Source organism: Canis lupus, chromosome 11 (assembly GCF_011100685.1).
Source record: "Canis lupus familiaris isolate Mischka breed German Shepherd chromosome 11, alternate assembly UU_Cfam_GSD_1.0, whole genome shotgun sequence".
NCBI lineage: Eukaryota > Metazoa > Chordata > Mammalia > Carnivora > Canidae > Canis > Canis lupus.
The window spans coordinates 2185652-2206204 of NC_049232.1; the positions used below are offsets into that span (position 1 = coordinate 2185652).

At 46.8% G+C, this 20553-nt stretch overlaps 1 protein-coding gene across 1 annotated transcript in view; it reads right to left on the reverse strand.

The window, feature by feature from the left end:
- The window catches only part of MAML1 (mastermind like transcriptional coactivator 1), a 48208-nt gene that overhangs the window by 4562 nt on the left and 23093 nt on the right, over positions 1-20553 (reverse strand). Inside the window, exons 2-4 of the mRNA XM_038551759.1 lie at positions 5979-7391; positions 3678-3917; positions 1039-1135 (exon numbers count right to left, since the gene is read on the reverse strand). Of these exons, the coding sequence (XP_038407687.1) occupies positions 1039-1135; positions 3678-3917; positions 5979-7391 (1750 nt within the window). The remainder of the gene's footprint in view (positions 1-1038; positions 1136-3677; positions 3918-5978; positions 7392-20553) is intronic.

A 20553-nucleotide genomic window follows, 5' to 3' on the forward strand; every position in this document is an offset into this window, starting at 1 on the left:
TAGTAGGCATTCCACTGGGAAGATCAAGTACAACGGGATGGAGAGGTCCCGGCCTCAGAAAACCTGCCATCTAGGGCTCTGTCTTAGACAGTGGATGCATGGTGACGATGCTCACCGAGGAGGGTTCTTGTGGACAGGAGTATGACTATTTGGGGGCTGTGTCTCCTCTCCCTCTTCTTCTCCTGCTCCCCAGAGACACCAGACTGAAAACCAGCTGAGGGAAAGAGGACAGTGGAAATAGCCTATTTTACTCCCACTGACAGCCCCAAACGACGTTAGATGGGGTGAGGGCAGGACAGCTGGCAGAGGCCCAGGCTTCCAAAAAGCCCGCAGACTTAACTCCTCAGTCGGGTCAGCACACACAAGCAGAGCTACCTAGTGTCCCCATCAGAAGGGCCCAGCCCTGGTCAGCTTCCCTTGGGACACTTCACAGTGACAGTCGTTGACCAAGAAAAGGCCAGGTTTTAAAGATATGCCAGGAAGAGCTAGGAAGGCAGCTGCAGCCAGGTTCCCTTGCACAGCTGAGATGTGACAGCTGAAACCTCCGAGTGCTTCCTGCCCTTTTGCGGTCAACTGTCCACTGATGATGCTGCCATCCGTGACACCAAGTGAGCTGACAGGAAGAAAGAGAAGCAAAAGGCCACAGAAACTACATGAAGTCTTCTCTTATCTGGAAAATAAGGGCATCATTTCTCGAAGGCATGTAACAGCAGAAACAAAGAACTTTCTTAAGAATTACAGAAGCTATTTCTTGTTGATAAGCTATCCTTCAGCTAGAAATGATTTTGCTTCAAAAGACTGCGCTGCCTGAATACTCACCAAAGTGGTCTGCCCCTATGACCCCCTCCCCTGGGCCTACAGGTACCCAAAGAGCCAGGCTCCACAGGCAGACTGCAGCTTCTACAAACAAGTAAATCCAGCCAGCCCCCAGCAGGAAGCTAGGCAGACAGCAAGAGCTCAGCAGGAACAGAACACACCACTGCTCTGTCCTGTGCCTGCCTTCCCTGCCCACCCCCGTCACTCCCCATGTCTCCTCACCTGTGAACTGTCCGACCTGCTGTGGGAAGGTGCTCTGGGTTGGGTCTTGGTACTGGGGAGGCGGGCGAGTCAGGTGGCGCTGAAACTGCTGCTTTTCCTAGAAACGCCATGAACGATAGAACAGAACAGGACCCACATAGAACAGAAACAACAGAGTTAGATCAGACAAAAGTAAACTGCTACATTTGTTACTCACAGATGGATTCCTACACTTGTTATTCACAGATGCTCCTGGTTTCATTTGGGGATTAAAAAAAATTTTTTTTCTTGAGAGAGAAAGGTATACAAGCGAGGGGTCGGGGAGGGCAGAGAGGGAGAAGCAGATTTCCAACTGAGCAGGGAACCTGATCCAGGGCTCGATCCCAGAACCCAGGGATCATGACCTGAGTTGAAGGCAGGTGCTTAACCCACTGAGCCACCCAGGCGCCCCCATTTGGGGTATTTTTAACAAACTGTATGAAACAGAAGGATGGAGCAGATCTAAGGAGTGATGATTAAAAAAAAAAAAAGTGTATCTGTTTACAAAAATGTTCAGTGGAAAAAAAAAAAAACGTTCAGTGGGAGGGCACCTGGGTGGTTCAGTCAGTTGAGCATACCACTCTTAGCTGTGGCTCAGGTCATGATCTCAGGGTCATGGAATTGAGCCCCATGTCAGCTCTGAGCTCAGTGTGGAGTTGGCTTGAGATTCCCCCACCCCCACCCCCCCAAATGTTGGGAGAACAGATCAGGAAAATGCAAATCAAAGCCACAATGACATACCACTTTACACCCACTAAGATGGCTAGAATAAAAAAGACAAGAAGTATGAAGTGTGGAGAACCTGGCGCCCTCACATTGCTGTGGGAATGTAAAATGGTTCAGCAGCTTTGGAGAATAGTCTGGCAACTCCTCACAGGGCGATTCTTTTTTTTTTTTTTTTTTTTTTTAATTTTTATTTATTTATGATAGTCACAGAGAGAGAGAGAGAGAGGCAGAGACACAGGCAGAGGGAGAAGCAGGCTCCATGCACCGGGAGCCTGACGTGGGATTTGATCCCGGGTCTCCAGGATCACGCCCTGGGCCAAAGGCAGGCGCCAAACCACTGCGCCACCCAGGGATCCCTCCTCACAGGGCGATTCTGCCCCTGGGCATACACTCAACAGAACTGAAAACCTCCATCCAAAGAAGGGGGAACAACCCAAATGTCTACCAACTGGTGAATGGATAAACCAAATGGAGCTTATCCAAACAGCAGAATTCTGTTCAGCCACTGGAAAGCATGGGCTACAACATGGGTGGTAACTTTTAATGGGCATATGGTTTCTTTATAGGGGCCGAAAACTGACTATGGTGATAGCCATACCACTGTGTGAATATACTAAAAATTATACACTTTAAATAGGTGGATTATATCTCACGTGAATAGATTCTCAATAAAGCTGGTATTTTTAAAAATGGCAGAACTGAAGCAGTGACATGTGGGCTTTAAAGTCATCCTCAGTCACCTCCATCCTCTGGGTAGCTAGTCTCTAATGACTTTAAATTTTTTTTTTAATTTTTATTTATTTATGATAGTCACAGAGAGAGAGAGAGAGAGAGAGGCAGAGACACAGGCAGAGGGAGAAGCAGGCTCCATGCACTAGGACCCCGATGTGGGATTCGATCCCGGGTCTCCAGGATCGCGCCCTGGGCCAAAGGCAGGCGCTAAACCGCTGCGCCACCCAGGGATCCCCTCTAATGACTTTAAAGATACAATTTTAAATTCTGAGAACTCTTGTAACCCTGGCGTCTACACGTTACACTTGGTGACCAAGCAGGTGAACTGCAGGAGTTGGAGGGGCTGGGCAGGCCTGATTCTAGAACTCATTTCCCTGTGTTGTATTCTAGCGTATAACAAACTGCATTTACAACAAAGCTGGATCCCATAGTGGACCAGCAGACCAGTGAGCTCAGTGCTCTAGTAGTTGTAGTCAAGGGACATGGAAAAATGTCCCTAACAAATTTAGTTTAGCCACACATTTGCCTTCATGAATTCTCACCAAGTGACATTAAAGCTGCTTCTAACACAGGCCACCACCATTTTTTAAAAAATTTTTTATTTATTTATGATAGTCACATAGAGAGAGAGAGAGAGAGAGAGACAGAGACACAGGCAGAGGGAGAAGCAGGCTCCACGCACCGGGAGCCTGACGTGGGATTCGACTCTGGGTCTCCAGGATCGCACCCTGGGCCAAAGGCAGGTGCTAAACTGCTGCACCACCCAGGGATCCCTAGGCTACCACCATTTGAAAAATGCCACACTCCTGGAAAGAGCAAAGGAGGGGCACCTGGTGGCTTAGTCTGTTGAAGGTCCCACTCTTGGTTTTGGTTCAGGCCATAAGCTCAAAGTGGTGGGCTCCAGTCCCTCATCAGGCTCCATGATCAGTGGGGAGTCTGCTTGAGATTCTCCCCCTCTCCCTCTGCTTCTCCCACTGTGCTCTTTCTCTAAAATAAATAACTTTTAATAAAATAAATAAATGGGCAAAGGACATGCAACTGATGCACACACATGTGAACATACATGCATGCAGGTGCATATATAGTGGAGGGGCAACCAAGCAGTCATGTGAGAGGCAGGTGACAGCGTGGGTGGTGGGGGTCGCCTTCACCTCTCACTTTACCTGTTCTGCCAGAAGGTGTTGCTGCCTTTGTAAGAACTGCTGTTGCTGCAGATGCTTTTGTTGCTGCTCCCTCTGTTTCTGTTGGTCCAAAAGTAAGTGATGTTGCTTCATGACTGCCGCCTGCTGCTGGCTGCTGAGATAGGGGGCGCTGCTGCGGGTGCTGGCCACAGACACAGCGGGTGGCTGGCTCCCGACACCGGCCGCAGGGGTGGCCACAGGGACGCTGGGGGTGTTCTGCTCCTGTGAGCACAGAGAAGGGAATCTCAGGTCAGGAAGAACATGGTGAAGTCCAAAAGCCCTGATCGAAGCAGATGAGCTCTGTGCAGGGAGAGCCTCTGCCCCAAACCCCAGAGCATATGTCCTCCGGGGCTTGGCTAGACACCAAAAGAAGGAACACCTGAGTATCCAGGCACAGCAACAAGCAGTGTCACCAGCTGCACTGGTGATCCTTGCTTCCTATGGTTCACCAGCAGCAGAGGCGAGATTTTACATTTAAGCTCAAATATTGGCACGTATCAGTTCCAGTAGGCAACTGCCACTTTCAAATGCTCACTTTCTGGAATGCATCAGTGCAAATGGGCCCCAAAAGGAGGAACACTCTGAGGGGCTCTGATGGATGGGGACTCGATGTTCCGAGTGTGCAAATCTTGGGTGCCTGGCAGTGGGACTGTCTCTGAACTGCCTGAGACTGTATCACATGTCCATTTGTGTTGACTTTTGTCAGAGCATGCTTACAAAATACTGTACCAATGAAAACTTTAACAAAAATTCTCAATTAATACATGGGCTAAAAGTGAGACTCATGTCAAAGGCTCCACAGTATTATCCCATCCTGATCATCCTGATTTATGTTTAAAAGGGGGAAAATTTAACTTGAATCCAGAAGAAGGTAAAAAAAAAACAATGATCATTTATACAAGTTCAACTTTTCTGAGCTCCTTTCCAGTCCTTACAGGACTTTATTTTAATCCTTACAAGAGTGTAAGCTTCGAGCAGACAGACCCAGAGGTAATTTCCTCATCCACCACCCCCAGAAGTGTTTGGGCTATGAGAGTGTTGTGTGCAGTGCCGAGCACTACTGAAATGGCAGTCGTCACTGCTCTTCTTAAGGATCTTTTTAGTGGCTGTGGAACAGTTTACTGGCTGACATAAGTGGAAGTATCAACATTTACACATGTACTCTCCTGCTGAGAGATGCTTAATCTGCTTCTAGTTTTTGGCTACTAGAAGTGAAGCAATGAACATCTTGTATATTAACTTTCCTATTTTTTAGGGATTATTTCTTACAGGGGTATAATGTGTCGATGCTTATGAACATTTTTATGACTTAAGAAAAATATGTAACACCAAACTACTTCCTACAAGCACCATGCCCATGTACACACCCTCATCAGTTGAAAGGCATCAATTTCCCCATTATCATCATCACCAGCAATTGTTTTTTTCTTTTTAATTTCTGAAATTTTACAAATACACACTGGTACCCGCAAAGGTATTCACCACAGGCTTACTTATAATAAGTGATGAAAACCAGGAGATGATGAGATACACTAACATACCGGTATGCCCTATGTTCCACAGCTGCTGTCACACAACTTTTAACTTGTCAAGGGATCTTCTGTGTAGACATGGAAGACAGTCCGGGGCACATCAGGGAGGGAGAAAAGCAAATGTGTTTCACTGTACCTTGGAGGAAGCTGGGGGAATAAGCCCTAGCCATGAGAAGGTTGCCAGGGAAGAAACATCTTAGAACACATGTGAATGTGAGTAGAAATGCAAATATTGATCATGATAAAACTAGTACTTGACCATTCTCCACCCTACAGAGCAGTTATGTGACTGCCAGGCTGGAGCATCATGGTGAAATAACCATGGAGTTTGGATGTGGGATTAGCTTGCCCCTTACTAAATCTTAAGGTATTCTACACACTACCTTTCAGATGGAAAGGTAGTTTAAAAAAAAAAAAAACAAAAGGAGAAAAGCCTCTAATCAGCACATTAAATGCAACCTTTACAGGCAAAATAACAGCCATACATGACTTACTTTAAAGTTGTACAGCATGGAGGAGACACTCAACGCCTCTGCTTAGGTGCTGGTGATGCCTCAAATGTATGGATACTTTAAACCAAATTATACCAGGGAATTTCACCCTATTTTTGTTTATTCAGAATCAATCCTGTTTTCTTTGACTGATTTTTCTCTCTCAAGAGATTCAAAGGACGACGGTAGCATCCCTCTGCTCCCCAACTACCTGGGGCAAGCAACCACAGGGCTGCAGAGCAATAGCCTCATGTGCTCACCTGGCTGGGTGGAACCAGTGACCGGAAGGGCAGATTTCCTGGCTTTGGTTTCATCATAAACAAGGAGTTCTGTTCATTGCTCAGGTGAGGCAGCTGCTGGGGAAGATATGCCATGAGGGTGGACTTGCTCTGGCCAGATGCAGGGCCACCTTGCCCACAGTCGGCTTTATAATGAGAAAGGGGTTTGGTGTTGCCATAGTCCAGCACTGACCCCTGGTTAGTCACGGCATTCTGATTCAAGTTATTCGGCGGCTGATGACTCAGCAGGTTCACATGGCTGGACTGGAGGTAGGGGCCTCCAGGCCGAGGGGAGCTCTTGTTCACACCTGGCATCATGAGCAATTTGGAGTTGGTGAAGTCTTGCTTGTAACCAGGAGGGCTGGCAGGTTTCTCCATGGGATAGGGTACATTTAAGGGGCTGTGAGAGGGGCCTGTCTGCTGCCACGTGGACATCTGGCCCGGGGCTGGTGCAGGGGTAGCCTGCTGCGGGTTCTGGAGCATCTGCTCACGCTTCTGCTTGGCAGCAATCTGCTGGAGCTGGTGGGCAGAGGACAGCTCTGAGGCCCCTCCTGGGCCCTGGCTAGGCAACACCACACTGGAAAGGGCTCTTTGTGCATTCTGGGCCTGCGCTGATGCCGGCATCAGGTTAGGACTGGGATTATCTGCCCCAGGCTGGCCAGAGGTATGGAACAGAGGCTGAGTGCCCCCTAGGCTGGGTGAATCGGTACTCACGGGACCGGCTGAAGGCCCCATAAAGGTCTGTCCTGCAGACCCAGCCCTCACTTGTGGAGAGCCTAACTGTTCTTGTTCAAAGGCTGCTGGAGAGAATTCTGTCTTAATATTAATGTCCTGTGCCAAGGGGGTCTGTGTAGCAGACCCAGCAGACTCTGGGTCCTTCTTCTCTTCAAAGTCCTCATTAAACAGATCCTTCATGTCTTCATCAGGCACTGACCTGTTTAGCTCCTCAATGAGCTCTTTCCACTCTTGCTCGTTCAGGTTGAGGTCAGGCATGAGGTTGCTCTGAGATATGGAGCCCCCGGCCCCTGCAATCATGCAAGGCAGGTCATCGACGGGCTCTTGCTTCAGCTCTTTATTCAGGCTCAGAGGAAATGGCTCACCAGGGTTGCTGCCCCCATTCAGGTGGAGACTTGAGTCAGCCAGACACTTCTTACTGATGGAGTCCAGCCCCAGTGAGTGCTTCCCACTGGCCTGCAGTGCCTCTGCACCAGGCTTGTCAGGCTGCCCCAGGGGAGAGGCTGGAGGCAGGCCGTTGGAAGAGATGGCTACTCCCAGAGGGGCCTCTCGACGGGTCTTCTTGTGTCCAGAAAAGAGGTCTCCATAGCCATTCTGTTGCTCACCATTCTGAGGGGAGGTGGTGCTCTCCAGGTTCCTCTTCACTGTATCATGGAGATGCTGCAAAACACGACAAGAGCGACTTAACACACAATGTCACGGAGGAGGCCCCTTCGTTTGTTTGTTTGTTTGTTTCTTTCTTTCTTTCTTTCTTTCTAAGATTTACTTATTTAGTTATTCATGATAGACCTAGAGAGAGAGAGAGAGAGAGAGAGAGAGGCAGAGACACAGGCAAAGGGAGAAGCAGGCTCCATGCCGGGAGCCCGACGTGGGACCCGATTCCGGGACTCCAGGATCACGCCCTGGGCCAAAGGCAGGCGCCAAACCGCTCAGCCACCCAGGGATCCCTGGCCCCTCGGCTTTTATTTATTTTTATTTTATTTTATTTTTTTTAAACTTTTTATTTATTTATGATAGTCACACAGAGAGAGAGAGAGAGAGAGGCAGAGACACAGGCAGAGGGAGAAGCAGGCTCCATGCACCGGGAGCCCGACGTGGGACTCGATCCCGGGTCTCCAGGATCGCGCCCTGGGCCAAAGGCAGGCGCCAAACCGCTGCGCCATCCAGGGGTCCCCCGCTCGGCTTTTAATGGTGGTTTCCATCAGAGCCCGCACCCCTGCCGTGCTCTCCTGCTGACTCTGACCAGCCAGTTTATCCTCCCTCCTCCTGGGAGCACACCCCCACTTCCCTTGTCCCAGGTCCTCCGCCCTGGCCTGAGTCCGGGCCACTACTGGAGCTGCAGGAAAGCAAGCCAACTTCAATTAGTGCATCCATACCTGACTTCTGTGGCCTTCTCTTGCAGGATGCAAGCCTGATGTTGCCCACAGTCATCTAGTCTGAGGGTGTGCCCAAGAGTAGGGCCAATGAGAGAAAGAAGCCGAAGCTACATATACGTTCTTAAGGGTGTCACCTAAGTCCTGACTGTACATGAGACCAGCCATGCCCCTGCACTTTTCACTTCAGGGAACCAAAAACTTCCTTTTTGTGTTTAAGCTCCTTTGACTCAGATTTCTCTGGCTTTCAGCTGAAGGAGCCCTGCCTGCTAGGGGCTCTCTCTCAGGCCTCGGTGGGGTGGCTCACGAGCACCAGGTGGCTGACGTGTTGCACAGGCCAGCGTTCATGCCCCATTGGGCCTTTCAAGGAGCTGCTGTCTGGTGCCACTCCTTTTCCCCAGGCAGAGCTGCTCCTTCTCCTCCCTGCCAGCTCTAAGCAGCTTCTGACCCTCTGCGCCCCAGTCACTAGCCCCTACAAACCCCACTTCTCAGTATGAAAGCATTCCTTTGCCCAAAGCCAGCCTGTCTTGCACCATTATCCTTGCTTCCCCCCGCCCTCCTCAGCTAGATTTGTTTGGCTAGCCTTAAAAACCCTGTGTCATGGACAGGTGCTGTGTGCAGAGCAAGACAATGAGGTGGTTCTTGGGGTCTTCCGAGGCTTCCAGTCTGCCAGGATACAGGACACATCCAGACATGGCTACAGGAGAGCAGCAGAGCAACAGAACCCTGGGCCGGGAGTCTGGCACAGGAGCTTCATGAAGAGAACAGGACATAGGAGTGGGAAGAATGGAAGGTGCTATCTTTCCACTCTTTCCCTAGCCTCTGCCAGGACATGACTCCTTCATTAATGCAGGTGCCTACACTTAGCTCTAACCTTGGTGCTGTTCCTTCCCTAGGTTTTTTTGTTACATTTTTGTCCTTTGTCCTCCACTCCCCCCATTCCATCCCTCCTACTGACCCTAAGTATCTACACTGTATTATTTATAAAGTTCTCAATAGGAGCTTTCATAATTATCTTTTAATAGATTTCAGAGGAGTCGATGGCACCCAGAACTCTGTACTGTTGTCCTGGGGCTACAAAGAAGAGCTACATGGACCCACCACCACAGTCCGAGGAGTGTGAGGGCACCAGTGCCCTGACCAGGGCTCCTACCCAAGGCAACTCCTTGGGCAACAGCTCTAAACAGTAAACTTTTCCTAAAAGTAGGAGGGAAACCTCCTAGATACATACGCACATCGAGCAAGGAAACAAGGAGGGGAACTTTCTCAGTCTGCAGTCCCAATTCCAATGCTTCCACTCCTTTTTTAATCCTTGCTTCAAGATTTTCCTATTTTTTTACTGTTAAAGCTGACTGTGCAGTGCTCTATAAATTCTGGCTGAGTCCATAATCCTCTAAATCCATATCTGGATATCTAAGTTAGCTCAGAAAAACTCAGGGATACTCAATAAATGAAACTGTTGGGCAGAGGTGTAAGCTGAAAAACGATCCTAGGACCCTATAAGGGGACATCTGCTTTACTTTCATGTGGGTTCTCCTGCTTCCTGCTGCCACCTAGGGGTGTGAGGGGGGAAGGGACCCATGCTCTTAAAATGGACCTTTGTAAGATCTACCACTGGAAAACTTTCCTTTGAGGAAAGTCAATTCATAACCATTTAATTGATCACAAAGAAATCAAAATGAGTTGCTGATTTTTCTTGGGTTTTTATTCTTTCTATTATTTTCTTTCTGGAAAATCATTTGTTCCTCAGTGTCAGCTTTGGGCTGTCTATAAACCTGGGAAGTTGGAAAACTTCCTAAGGGGGAAGTTGGAAAACCTAGGAGGTCAGGGCACTAGATTGAGTCAGCTGGTTGTCCCAGATTAGAAACAGAATCCTTCTTTGCCCTAATAATTATAAAAGCTACCACTCCCTCTTTCAATATCCACATGCAAACAGCTGCAGACAAGTTCCAAAGTAACTTAATTTTGCAATCCAATTACTTTCCAAAGGAAACACCGGGCCATTTTCTCAACTGCTCACAAGATGTAACTGGAATGATGTAGGCGGGGGTGGGAAGTGTGGAATGTGGTGGCCCTGGCAGATTTTTAAGTGTTGAGCATTTGCAGGAGTGCCTGATATGTGCAAAGCAGGAATTTACAACAAAGATGTGCAGACAGCCTGAACGGATTATAAATTACATAAGAACACACAGAGTAAGAGCTATAAAGCAGACAAAACTAGCCAGCATGGATAAACACACGGGCTCCCTCTCAGCACATCTGGTACTTCGGGGTGCTCAGCTCAGACGGAATGGTCTTGTGGTACACAGGATTCCAGGAGGATCCCATCCTGGAATAAGGTGATCTGGTGTTCATTTCCTTCACAAGGGGTTTTGTTAAAGGGTACCACATGCCTGATGGTAAGCTGGAAGCCCTGCATACTCACCCTGTCAGTCTTCCACCAAAGCACCCTAAAAGTGCTTTGGCACCAAAGTCAGCACCAAAGTCAGCAAAAGTCCTGACTCCCACCCCAGCCTTTGCCACCCGTCAGCTTCTGCTCTGGGAGAGGGACCCCAGGATATACACTGCTGAGTCTAGGTGGAGTTGCCACACCTTGTGGACACCAAATCAGTGTCCTGTGTCCCCTCATCACCCTCATGCCAGCCTGAGGCATGAGACTTACAGCACTGTCTTGGGCCTACTCTCCACTTCTGCCACCGGCCACTGAAGTTCCAGTGTGCTTTCTGGCCAGACTAACCAAAGGGTAACACCTATACTCTTCCGCTGAGCTAACACACGTGGCTGCTTAAGAAAGGGGTGGCTTGCTCATCCATATTCCTTATGAGCTGGCAGTCACCTGGGGCAGCCACTAGTGCTTCCTGCCACTTCTCAAGTCATATTGCTCCTTGGTCATCCTATCAGCCAAACACCCACCTCCCCACACCCGAAAGCCAGCACCTAGACCCACTGCACTATGGCTTCCATCCTCTGGGGAGCTGACGGGATGCCAAATGGGCAGGGGTGGTAGTGTAGAAGGAAGACTTTAGGGCTGCTTTCCCTGAGGCCAATGATCTTGATGCTGTTAAATGCAGTCCACATTTTCAGTCTTTCCCTCCATCATCTGCCTCTTAATAATTCCTTGCGGGACACCTGGGTGGCTCAGCAGCTGAGCATCTGCCATCAGCTCAGGGCGTGATCCTGGAATCTGGGATCGAGTCCCACACCAGGCTCCCTGTGAATAAATGAGACACAGAAAGAGAGGCAGAGACACAGGCAGAGGGAGAAGCAGGCTCCCCGCAAGGAGCCCAATGTGGCACTCGATCCCAGATTCCAGGATCACACCCTGGGCCAAAGGCTGGCGCTCAACTGCTGAGCCACCCAGATGTCCCAAATAAATAAAATCTTTTTTTTTTTTTTTAAAGATTTTATTTATTTATTCATGATAGTCACAGAGAGAGAGAGAGAGGCAGAGACACAGGCAGAGGGAGAAGCAGGCTCCATGCACCGGGAGCCCGATGTGGGATTCGATCCCGGGTCTCCAGGATCCCGCCCTGGGCCAAAGGCAGGCGCCAAACCGCTGCGCCACCCAGGGATCCCCCAAATAAATAAAATCTTAAAAAAAAAAATTCCTTGCATCTTATTTCTTTACCACAGTATCTTGCTTTCTCTTCTATTTTCTTCTGGTTGTTTCTTCTAGTCTCCTTTGAGGTAGGTCTCTGCTTCAAATGAGTATGGGAGTCCTTTCTCCTCTTTTTAAAATTTTTAAAAAAAGATTTATTCATGTGACAGAGAAAGAGAATGGTGTGCCAGCACACATGAGTGCATGAGCAGGGGGAGAGGCAAAGGAAGAGGAGAATCTCAAGTAGACTCCTCACTAAACACAGAGCCCAATGCAGGGCTTGATTCCACGACCCCATGAGATCATGATCTGGGTCGAAACTGAGAAGAGGTGGACGCCCCACTAACTGAGCCACCCGGGCACCCCTCTCCTCTTTTTATTCTACACATACTCTGACTGATCTTATCCACTCCCATGGCTTCAAATTCCCATGACTGAACATCACATTCAGAATAAACCCAACTGCCAGGGATCAAGTGCTGATCTATCAGTCTTTGTCCTTCATCCAACCTGCTTTTCCATGCTCCCCTGTTGTACAGCACACTGAGTCACACTATCCTTCTTATAGTGCCTCAAAGGTGCCCCCTCATTCCTGCCTCAGGGCCTTTACACTTGTTCTTCTCTTTGTCCCAAACACTTCTTCCCCTGATCTCCCTAGGGGTGGCTTAGCTCCTAATTTGGGTCCGTTATCCCCTCAGTCATTCTCCCAGTCACTCTCCATCCTATCTCCTTGTTAATTCTCCCATGGAGGCACTCATGTGAATGAGCCTTAGTTTTATACTTTAGGATGAAAAACAGAGACCCAGTACCTAGAACAGTGCCTGGCACTCAATAAGTATTTGTGAATGAATGTGCTCTTAATCCCCATGTTGACAGAGCTCCAGACTCCCATTTGTCTAACCACTTACCTGGTGTATGGGGTGTCCTGCAGATAATTCAGACTTAATCTGTCCAAATCTGAAACAGCTTCTCCCCAGTCTCATTTTCCTTTCTTTCTCTGCTCATCCCAGACAATGTTTGCTACCATCCACCTGGTCACATAAACCAGAACCAGAGAGCCACTCTAGCCCCTCCTTTTCTACTCCCTGCATTCAATCTATGTGCTAGTCCTGGTGAGCCCACTGCTCAGCATTCCTTGGTTCTACACACTACTCTCCATTCACTATCACCAATTTCTCTTGCTTGAATCATTTTAACCATGTCTACAGTTAGTCTTGCAATTTCCGCCCTCATCTACATTCTGCACTCTGGTCAGAGTGATTACACCAAAGGGCAGATCTGATCCTGTTACTATTTTCCTGAAAGCTCTTCAACGGCAAGGCACCTTATTGCCCTCAGGCCTTCATAACCCTGAGCTTGGCTCCGTCATCCTTCCGGCTCTGGAACTAGTTTAACTCCCCACCAACTTTCCAACCACACCCATGCTGTACAGCTTGCTGGAATGCCTCAAAAGTGTAGGTTGAAACATAAAAAACTAACTTTTTAAGGCAACAATCTGACCTGATACCATGCTGACTTTTCCTGTTTCTATTATGCTCTTCTAGTACCCTGTACAGACACTCAGGAACACTGACTGTCATTGGAAAAGACCATCTCCAGGTAAAGTCGATCTACTTTTAGGCAATATTCAAGATTTTTTTTTTAAGACTTTATTTACTTATTCATGAGAGAGAGAGAGAGAGAGAGAGAGAGAGGCAGAGACATAGGCAGAGGGAGAAGCAGGCCCCATGCAGGGAGCCCAATGTGGGACTCAATCCCAGGACTCCAGGATAACTCCCTGAGCCAAAGGCAGCCAAAGCTCAACCGCTGAGCCACCCCCGTGTCCCAACATTCAAAATTTCAATGACCTGAGGGAAAACGTGGGAAATCCATGTCAAGTAGCAACTTCGGTAAGGCACTAAGTGAGCCAAGTGCCACAAGGACAAGTCAATACTTCCTCAGTGGCCTTACTAATCACTCTGCACTTGCATTTAACTACTCCTCATGGTGTCAGAATCTCACGCAACCTTCAAAAGCACCATGGGAAGGAGAATCACTGTTCTTGTTTTCCAGCAGATAAAAGTCAGATTACATGAGGCTTCCCAAGGTGTGGGCATTCGGGGGTCATGGGACGGATCTGCTGCCTATCCTCCATCCTCCGGCCCTGTCTCCCTCCTGGTCAGACTGGGAGGGGCCCACCCACATCGACTCTGCTTCCACCTGTGAGGCTGAGCGAGGTGTCTGTTATGAAACACAAGCAGCAGGGAGTGAGTCAGGGCTTCAAACTGTGAGAAGAGCACCTTCTGTATACGAGCATGAAGAATCCCAACAAGGTGTTATTACCAGAAAAAAGGGCTGTGCCATGTGGAAATCACACACACAGACTGAAGAAAAAGAAAAATATCACAGAACCAAATAAAACCTGTTACTAAAGATTCTTACTTTTAAGATATTATTTGTCTTAATAGTTTGGAATTGCCAATCATTTAGAAGTGTGGTAAGTACTAAAGAGATCTGTAAACACTACTCCTTGCCACTGAATCCACCTACAAGGTCATACTGAAAATGGCAAGTTCCAAGAAATGCATTTTCCAGAAAACTTTACACTTTGGGGTCCAGACATTTTTACCATCATTTTTTAAATGTTTTATTTTATTTATTTTTAAAGATTTTATTTATTTATTCATGAGAGACACAAAGAGGCAGAGACCCAGGCAGAGGGAGAAGCAGCCCAATGAGGGACTCAATCCCAGGACCTAGGGATCACAACCTGAGCCAAAGGCAGACGTTCAACCACTGAGCCACCCAGGCATCCCTGAAATGTTTTATTTTTAATGAATTATAGGTTCCTGTGTCAACTGTACTCAAACTAAAAAATAAAAAATTTGAGGTTCATAGGAAATTGGAAAGAGAGTTTGCAGAGGGCCTGCATATTTTTCACCCAGTTTCCCCCAATGGTTGCCCCCATGCAGTGCTCATTCACCAAGATCCTACCTATGTGCCAGACCCTAACCTATACAAGGTGAGCAAAAAATAATCGTAAATTCAGATAGGCATGAAATTTTTACTATACTCTAGGCAGGGCACTAGGCACTGGCATAAAAAGATACATAAGAGGGATCCCTGGGTGGCGCAGCGGTTTAGCGCCTGCCTTTGGCCCAGGGCGCGATCCTGGAGACCCGGGATTGAATCCCATGTCAGGCTCCCGGTGCATGGAGCCTGCTTCTCCCTCTGCCTGTGTCTCTGCCCACGCCCCCCTCTCTCTGTGTGACTATCATAAAAAAAAATAAAAATAAAAATAAAAAGATACATAAGAGATGGTTCCTGCTCCCACCAGCTGAGATGTGATGATGAGGCTATGGAGGCAGGACAGATTATTACAAGAAGAGGGAGAAGGGGACACTCAAGTTAGGTATTAAAAGAACAAAGAAGTCATCCAGAAGTAGGGGGCAGGGATTCCAGGCTGAGAGGCAAAGGCATGGATACACAAGCGAGCCCAGAGTAAGAGTGGACGGAAGGAGGCAAGCAGAAAAAATGAATAGTAGTTTAATGTCGTTGAAGTATAAATGGTACAACAGGAAGTGTTGAAAGAGGCTGGGAATGGACAGTGATGGGCCCAAAATGTTATTTAATACTGTGAAATTTCAAAACATACACAAAATGAAAGAGAACAGTATATGGAATCCTCATACCCAACTTAAACAACTCAATCCCCTTACCCAACTTAAACAACTATTAGTATTTGGTCCTTTTGTTGCATTTCTACCTCTCTAGTCCCCACCCCCAAGACTGGATGATTTAAGAAACAGATCCTGGGCATAATACCATTTAATCCAAAAATACTTCAGTTATGTATCTCTAAAAGTAAAAACTCTCTTTTTTTAAATTTTTATTTATTTATGATAGTCACACAGAGAGAGAGAGAGGCAGAGAGACATAGGCAGAGGATAGAAGCAGGCTCCATGCACCGGGAGCCTGACGCGGGACTCGATATCGGGTCTCCAGGATCGCCCCCTGGGCCAAAGGCAGGCGCTAAACCGCTGCACCACCCAGGGATCCCTAAAAGTAAAAACTCTTAAAAATACACATGTGTGTATAACATTACGATACCATTATCACACCTACAACATTAATAATTATTATCACCACCTCAAACACATTAGGATGGCTATTATCTAAAACAAAACATAACACCCAAAATAACAAGTGTTGGCAAGGCCATGGAGAAAATGAAACCTTTGTGCACCGTTGATGGAATGAAAATGGTGCATCTGCTATGGAAAACAGCAGTTCCTCAAAAAATAAAAACAATATTTACCGTATTAGTCAGCAATATCATTTCTTTAAAAATTCCATTTCCAAAAGCACTGAAAGCAAGGACTTGAACAGATATTTGTAGACCATGTTCATACCCACATATTCAATGTAGCCAAAAGGTAGAAGTAACCCAAGTGTTCATCAATGGATGAATGAATAAACAAAATGTGGTCTATCCAATACAATGGAATATTATTCAGCCTTAAAAAGCAAAGAAGTTCTGACACATGCTACAATATGGAATAACCTTGAGGACATTATGTTAAATGAAATAAATCTGTCACAAAAGGACAAGTACTGTATAATTCCAATTATATACAGTACCTAGAGTCATCGAATTCACAGAGACAGAAAGAACAATGGTGGTTTCTGGGAGCTGCAGGGAGAAGGAAGTAGGGAGCTAGTGTTTCTGTTCTGCAAGATGAAATGAGCTATGGAGATGTATGGTGGTGGTGCTCGCACAAATAATGTGAATGTACTTAATACTGTGAAGTGTGTACACTTAGAAGTGGTTAAGCTGGTAAATTTTGACTTCTATATGTATATATCCATATGTGTATATATATACACGTACATATGCGCACACACACACTTTCTTTAAAAAAGGGAGAGAGAGAATCCCAAGTAGGCTCCATATTCAGTGCAGAGTCCAACATGGGGCTCGATCCCATGACCCTCTGAGATCATGATCTAAGCTGAAACCAAGTTGGACATTTAATCAACTGCACTGTCCAGGCACCCTCTGTTGTATTTTATTACAATTTTAAAAAAATTTTAAATTATTATCATCCTGTAAACCAGCAGTGTTCAAGTTTCCCTGTCTCAAGATCTTTTGCAAACAAACAAAATAACTCCTTTATTATGAAAAATTTCAAACATATACTAAGGTAGAGAGAAAGTAGAATGACTCTCCATTTACTCACTGCCCAAGTGAAACAACGTATGTCCCATTTTGTGTCCTTCATACCCTACCCTGGGCTAACTTAGCAACTACATCATTTCTCCTTAAATAGTTCAGCATGCATCACTAAAATATGAAAGCTCTTTGAAAAATAACCACAACACTATTCCTGAAGGTCAAAAAAAAAAAAAAATCAAATTGTGGCTACAGTTGGTTTATTCAAGTCAGGATCCAAAACACTGCATCTGGCTGACGTGCTCTTAGGATTCTTAGTATATAACAGTTCTCTCTCCCTTTCTTAACTTTGCCATTTATTTGTCCAAGAAACTTAGTCACTTGTCCTGTAGAATTTTCCGTTTCCATAGTTGGGTGATTGTATGCCCCTCAAGGTATCATTTACAAATTCTTCTATCCTCTGTATTTCCAGTAAACTGATAGAAGCTTGATCAGATTCACTTTTTTTTAAACATAAATAGTTATAGGTGATGTTGCACTGCATGTCATTTTAATAGGAACTTAGCAGATGAAGTCAGACTTGCATTTTTGGGGGATTTGCATTTTTATAAGCTATCTCTAATGCCTCTGTGGCAAATACATTTTAGGGAGAGAGGCCATGGCCAGAGTGATTGCCAAGGAGAAGAGTGCAGAAGTAGTCCGTGAAAGAGATGACAGCTGGACAGCAGGCATGAGGAAGAAAGGATTTCAGAGTTAGGGTGGGAGGGATTTGGCAGGTCCTGAAGACTGAGTTTATACTGGGGGTGAGTGAGAAAGGAATGTCTCTCTAGTTTGGGCACATAGGTAGGATAGAGAATAAAGGAAAACCACTTTCAGTGGGAGGAGGGCTTAGTTGAGTTTTAGCCATGAAGAGATGACGAGACCATTCAGGTCACGCCCAAGAGGCAATGAATAATATTGATGATGAGTCCAGGGTAAAGACTGTCATGAGCAATGCATGCAGCTGAAACCACGAGCAGATTCCATTACTCAGGGAGAGTGACAGGTCAGCCAAAGGGCAGGTGAAGGGCCCATTCTGAAGATAGAACATAAGGGAGAGTGGTGGGCTAAATACATCCAAAAGGTCCAGAAAGATAAAGGCTGAACATGTCCACTGGGTCTGGTAACTAAAGGGTCACCAATGCCATTGCCCAAAGCAGTTCCAGAAGGCTCCCTGGAAGAAAAACCCTTGACCTGAGAAGTAACTGGGAGGTGAGTAAATAGAGTATGGATTGTTCTTTTCCTAGTTTAATTTTAAAAAGGAAGATACAGAGCCAAAGTAGATTAAGTGATTGCCTAGGACTAGAAAGCGGGGGGTAGGGGCAGTGATAGCTAAGGGTTGTGGGGGTTCTTTCTGGGGTGAGGAAATGGTCTAAAATCCGACTGTGCTGATGGTCAGACAATTCTGCGGATAAACTTAAAACCACTGGATTGTTTTGGGGAAATGGAATATAAATGGATGAACTGTATGGTATAGAAATTGTATCTCAATAAAGTCATTTAAAAAAGTGAAGGAGGGGTACCTGGGTGGCTCAGTCAGGTGTCCAACTCTTGATTTTGCCTCAGATCAGATCTCAGAGTGATGGGATCAGGCTCCAACCTCAGTGGGGGGTTTGGGGGGTGTCTGCTTGACATCCTCTCTCCCTCTCCTTTTGCCCCTCCCCTGGCTTACACTAAATAAAATAAATAAATAAATAATTCTTTTTAAAAAGCGAGGGAAAGAGACCAGTAGCCAGGGAGGCTCAATTAAAGAACAGCATATAATTAATTACTGATTACCCCAGATCTCTCTAAAATCCTCTGGAACTCTGTGATTTCACGCAATCAGGCATTCATAGATAGATATGAAAAAGATGCATCATGAACTACTGAAAGCATAAACACCATGATCTCCTGTTCGAGGAATTCTTGACTTAATCAATGGAGTGAACCTGTAAGAGTGATGCCCTTCCCTTCCAAAGCCACAGCCTCCACCTGGGTTCTCTATCCCACTCCCAGGTGGCTTCTTTAAGGTTCTTGTTCATTCCATCACCACCTTATCCTCTGTTTTCTGGCCACCTCCCTGTTTACCAGTTCTTTTCTCCCCTAAGCATTGGCAATGCTCAATGCTCCCATCTTTTGGCCCCCAACCTACTCTACATTTTAGCTGTGTTAAGGGCACAGCTAGACTGGGTTCAAATCCTGCTTTAATTGCTTAACAGCTGTGTGCTCACAGGCATATTACTAAATATCTCAAGAAGCTCTGGTTCCTTAACTAAAGAGGCGCTGGTAGTGGCAGTGGTATGGGGAGAACAGCCACTTCTTTGGGGAGGCGGGGAGGCTGTGAGGCATAACACTACTGCTTACCAGGCAGCTGCTAACCTTCTTACCTTTTAGCCAATCCCCTTCCTTCACTTTGGAGCTTCTTCAAAGAAACAACCAAGGTCACCTCCTGGATCTTAAATCCAAGGAACACTTTTAAACTGTATCTACTTGACCTTTCTGAGACACTCAACTCTGATGACCACTCCTTCCTTCTCTGCTCATGTTCTTCCCTTAAGGCCCAAGAGACAGCTCTCTGGACCTGCCTCCATGGCCACTCTCTGCAGGCTGCTGCTTCTCATGCTGCTCCTTCGTCGTTTTTCACTGCTGTCCACTGCTGTCCTCTCCCAGGTACTCCATCTGCACTCAGGGCCTTGGCCACAGCCTGACAATGTGGCACGGAGTGGCTATTCAAATATTTACTGAGTGAACATTTTCTGGATCTTCATTCATTAATTCAAAGATTTCATTCATTTACTCATGAGAGACACAGAAGAGAAAGAGAAAGAGAAAGAAGAGAAAGAGAAAGAGAAAGAGAAAAAGAAAGAGAGAGAGAGAGAGAGAGGCAGAGACACAGGCAGAGGAAGAAGCAGGCTCCATGCAGGAAGCCCAATGTGGGACTCAATCCTGGGACTCCAGGATCATGCCCCAGGCCAAAGGCAGGCACCAAACTGCTGAGCCACCCAGGGATCTCCTGGATCTTCATTTTCTAAAAAAATTATTTATTTATTTATTTATTTGAGAGAGAGAGAGAGAGATCAAGAGAGAGACAGGGAGTATGAGCAAGGGGGAGTGGCAGAGGGAGAGGCAGACTCTCCCCTGAGCAGGGAGCCCAACGTGATACCAGGACCCTGAGATCATGACCTGAGCTGAAAGCAGACGCTTAACTGAATGAGCCACTCAGGTGCCCCTGGGATCTGCATCTGTATGCCCAGCTCTTTCTCCTGTGCTCTATACTCACATATTTGACATATCCAGGAATCTTCACATGGATATCCGACAGGATGTCCACTGGACTTGGCTCTTTCTCTCATGCTCCCTTACTCAGTGCATGGCTCAGTCCTTGTCCTCTGCTGACTCTACCCCCTAAATCCATCTCCAGTGAGATCCCTCCACACCAGCACCACACCCCCCTACCTTACTTGAATGTCTTATTTTTAAAAAATAGATCACTGGGGATCCCTGGGTGGCGCAGCGGTTTGGCGCCTGCCTTTGGCCCAGGGCGCGATCCTGGAGACCCGGGATCGAATCCCACGTCGGGCTCCCGGTGCATGGAGCCTGCTTCTCCCTCTGCTCGTGTCTCTGCCTCTCTCTCTCTCTCTCTCTCTCTCTGTGACTATCATAAATAAATAAAAATTT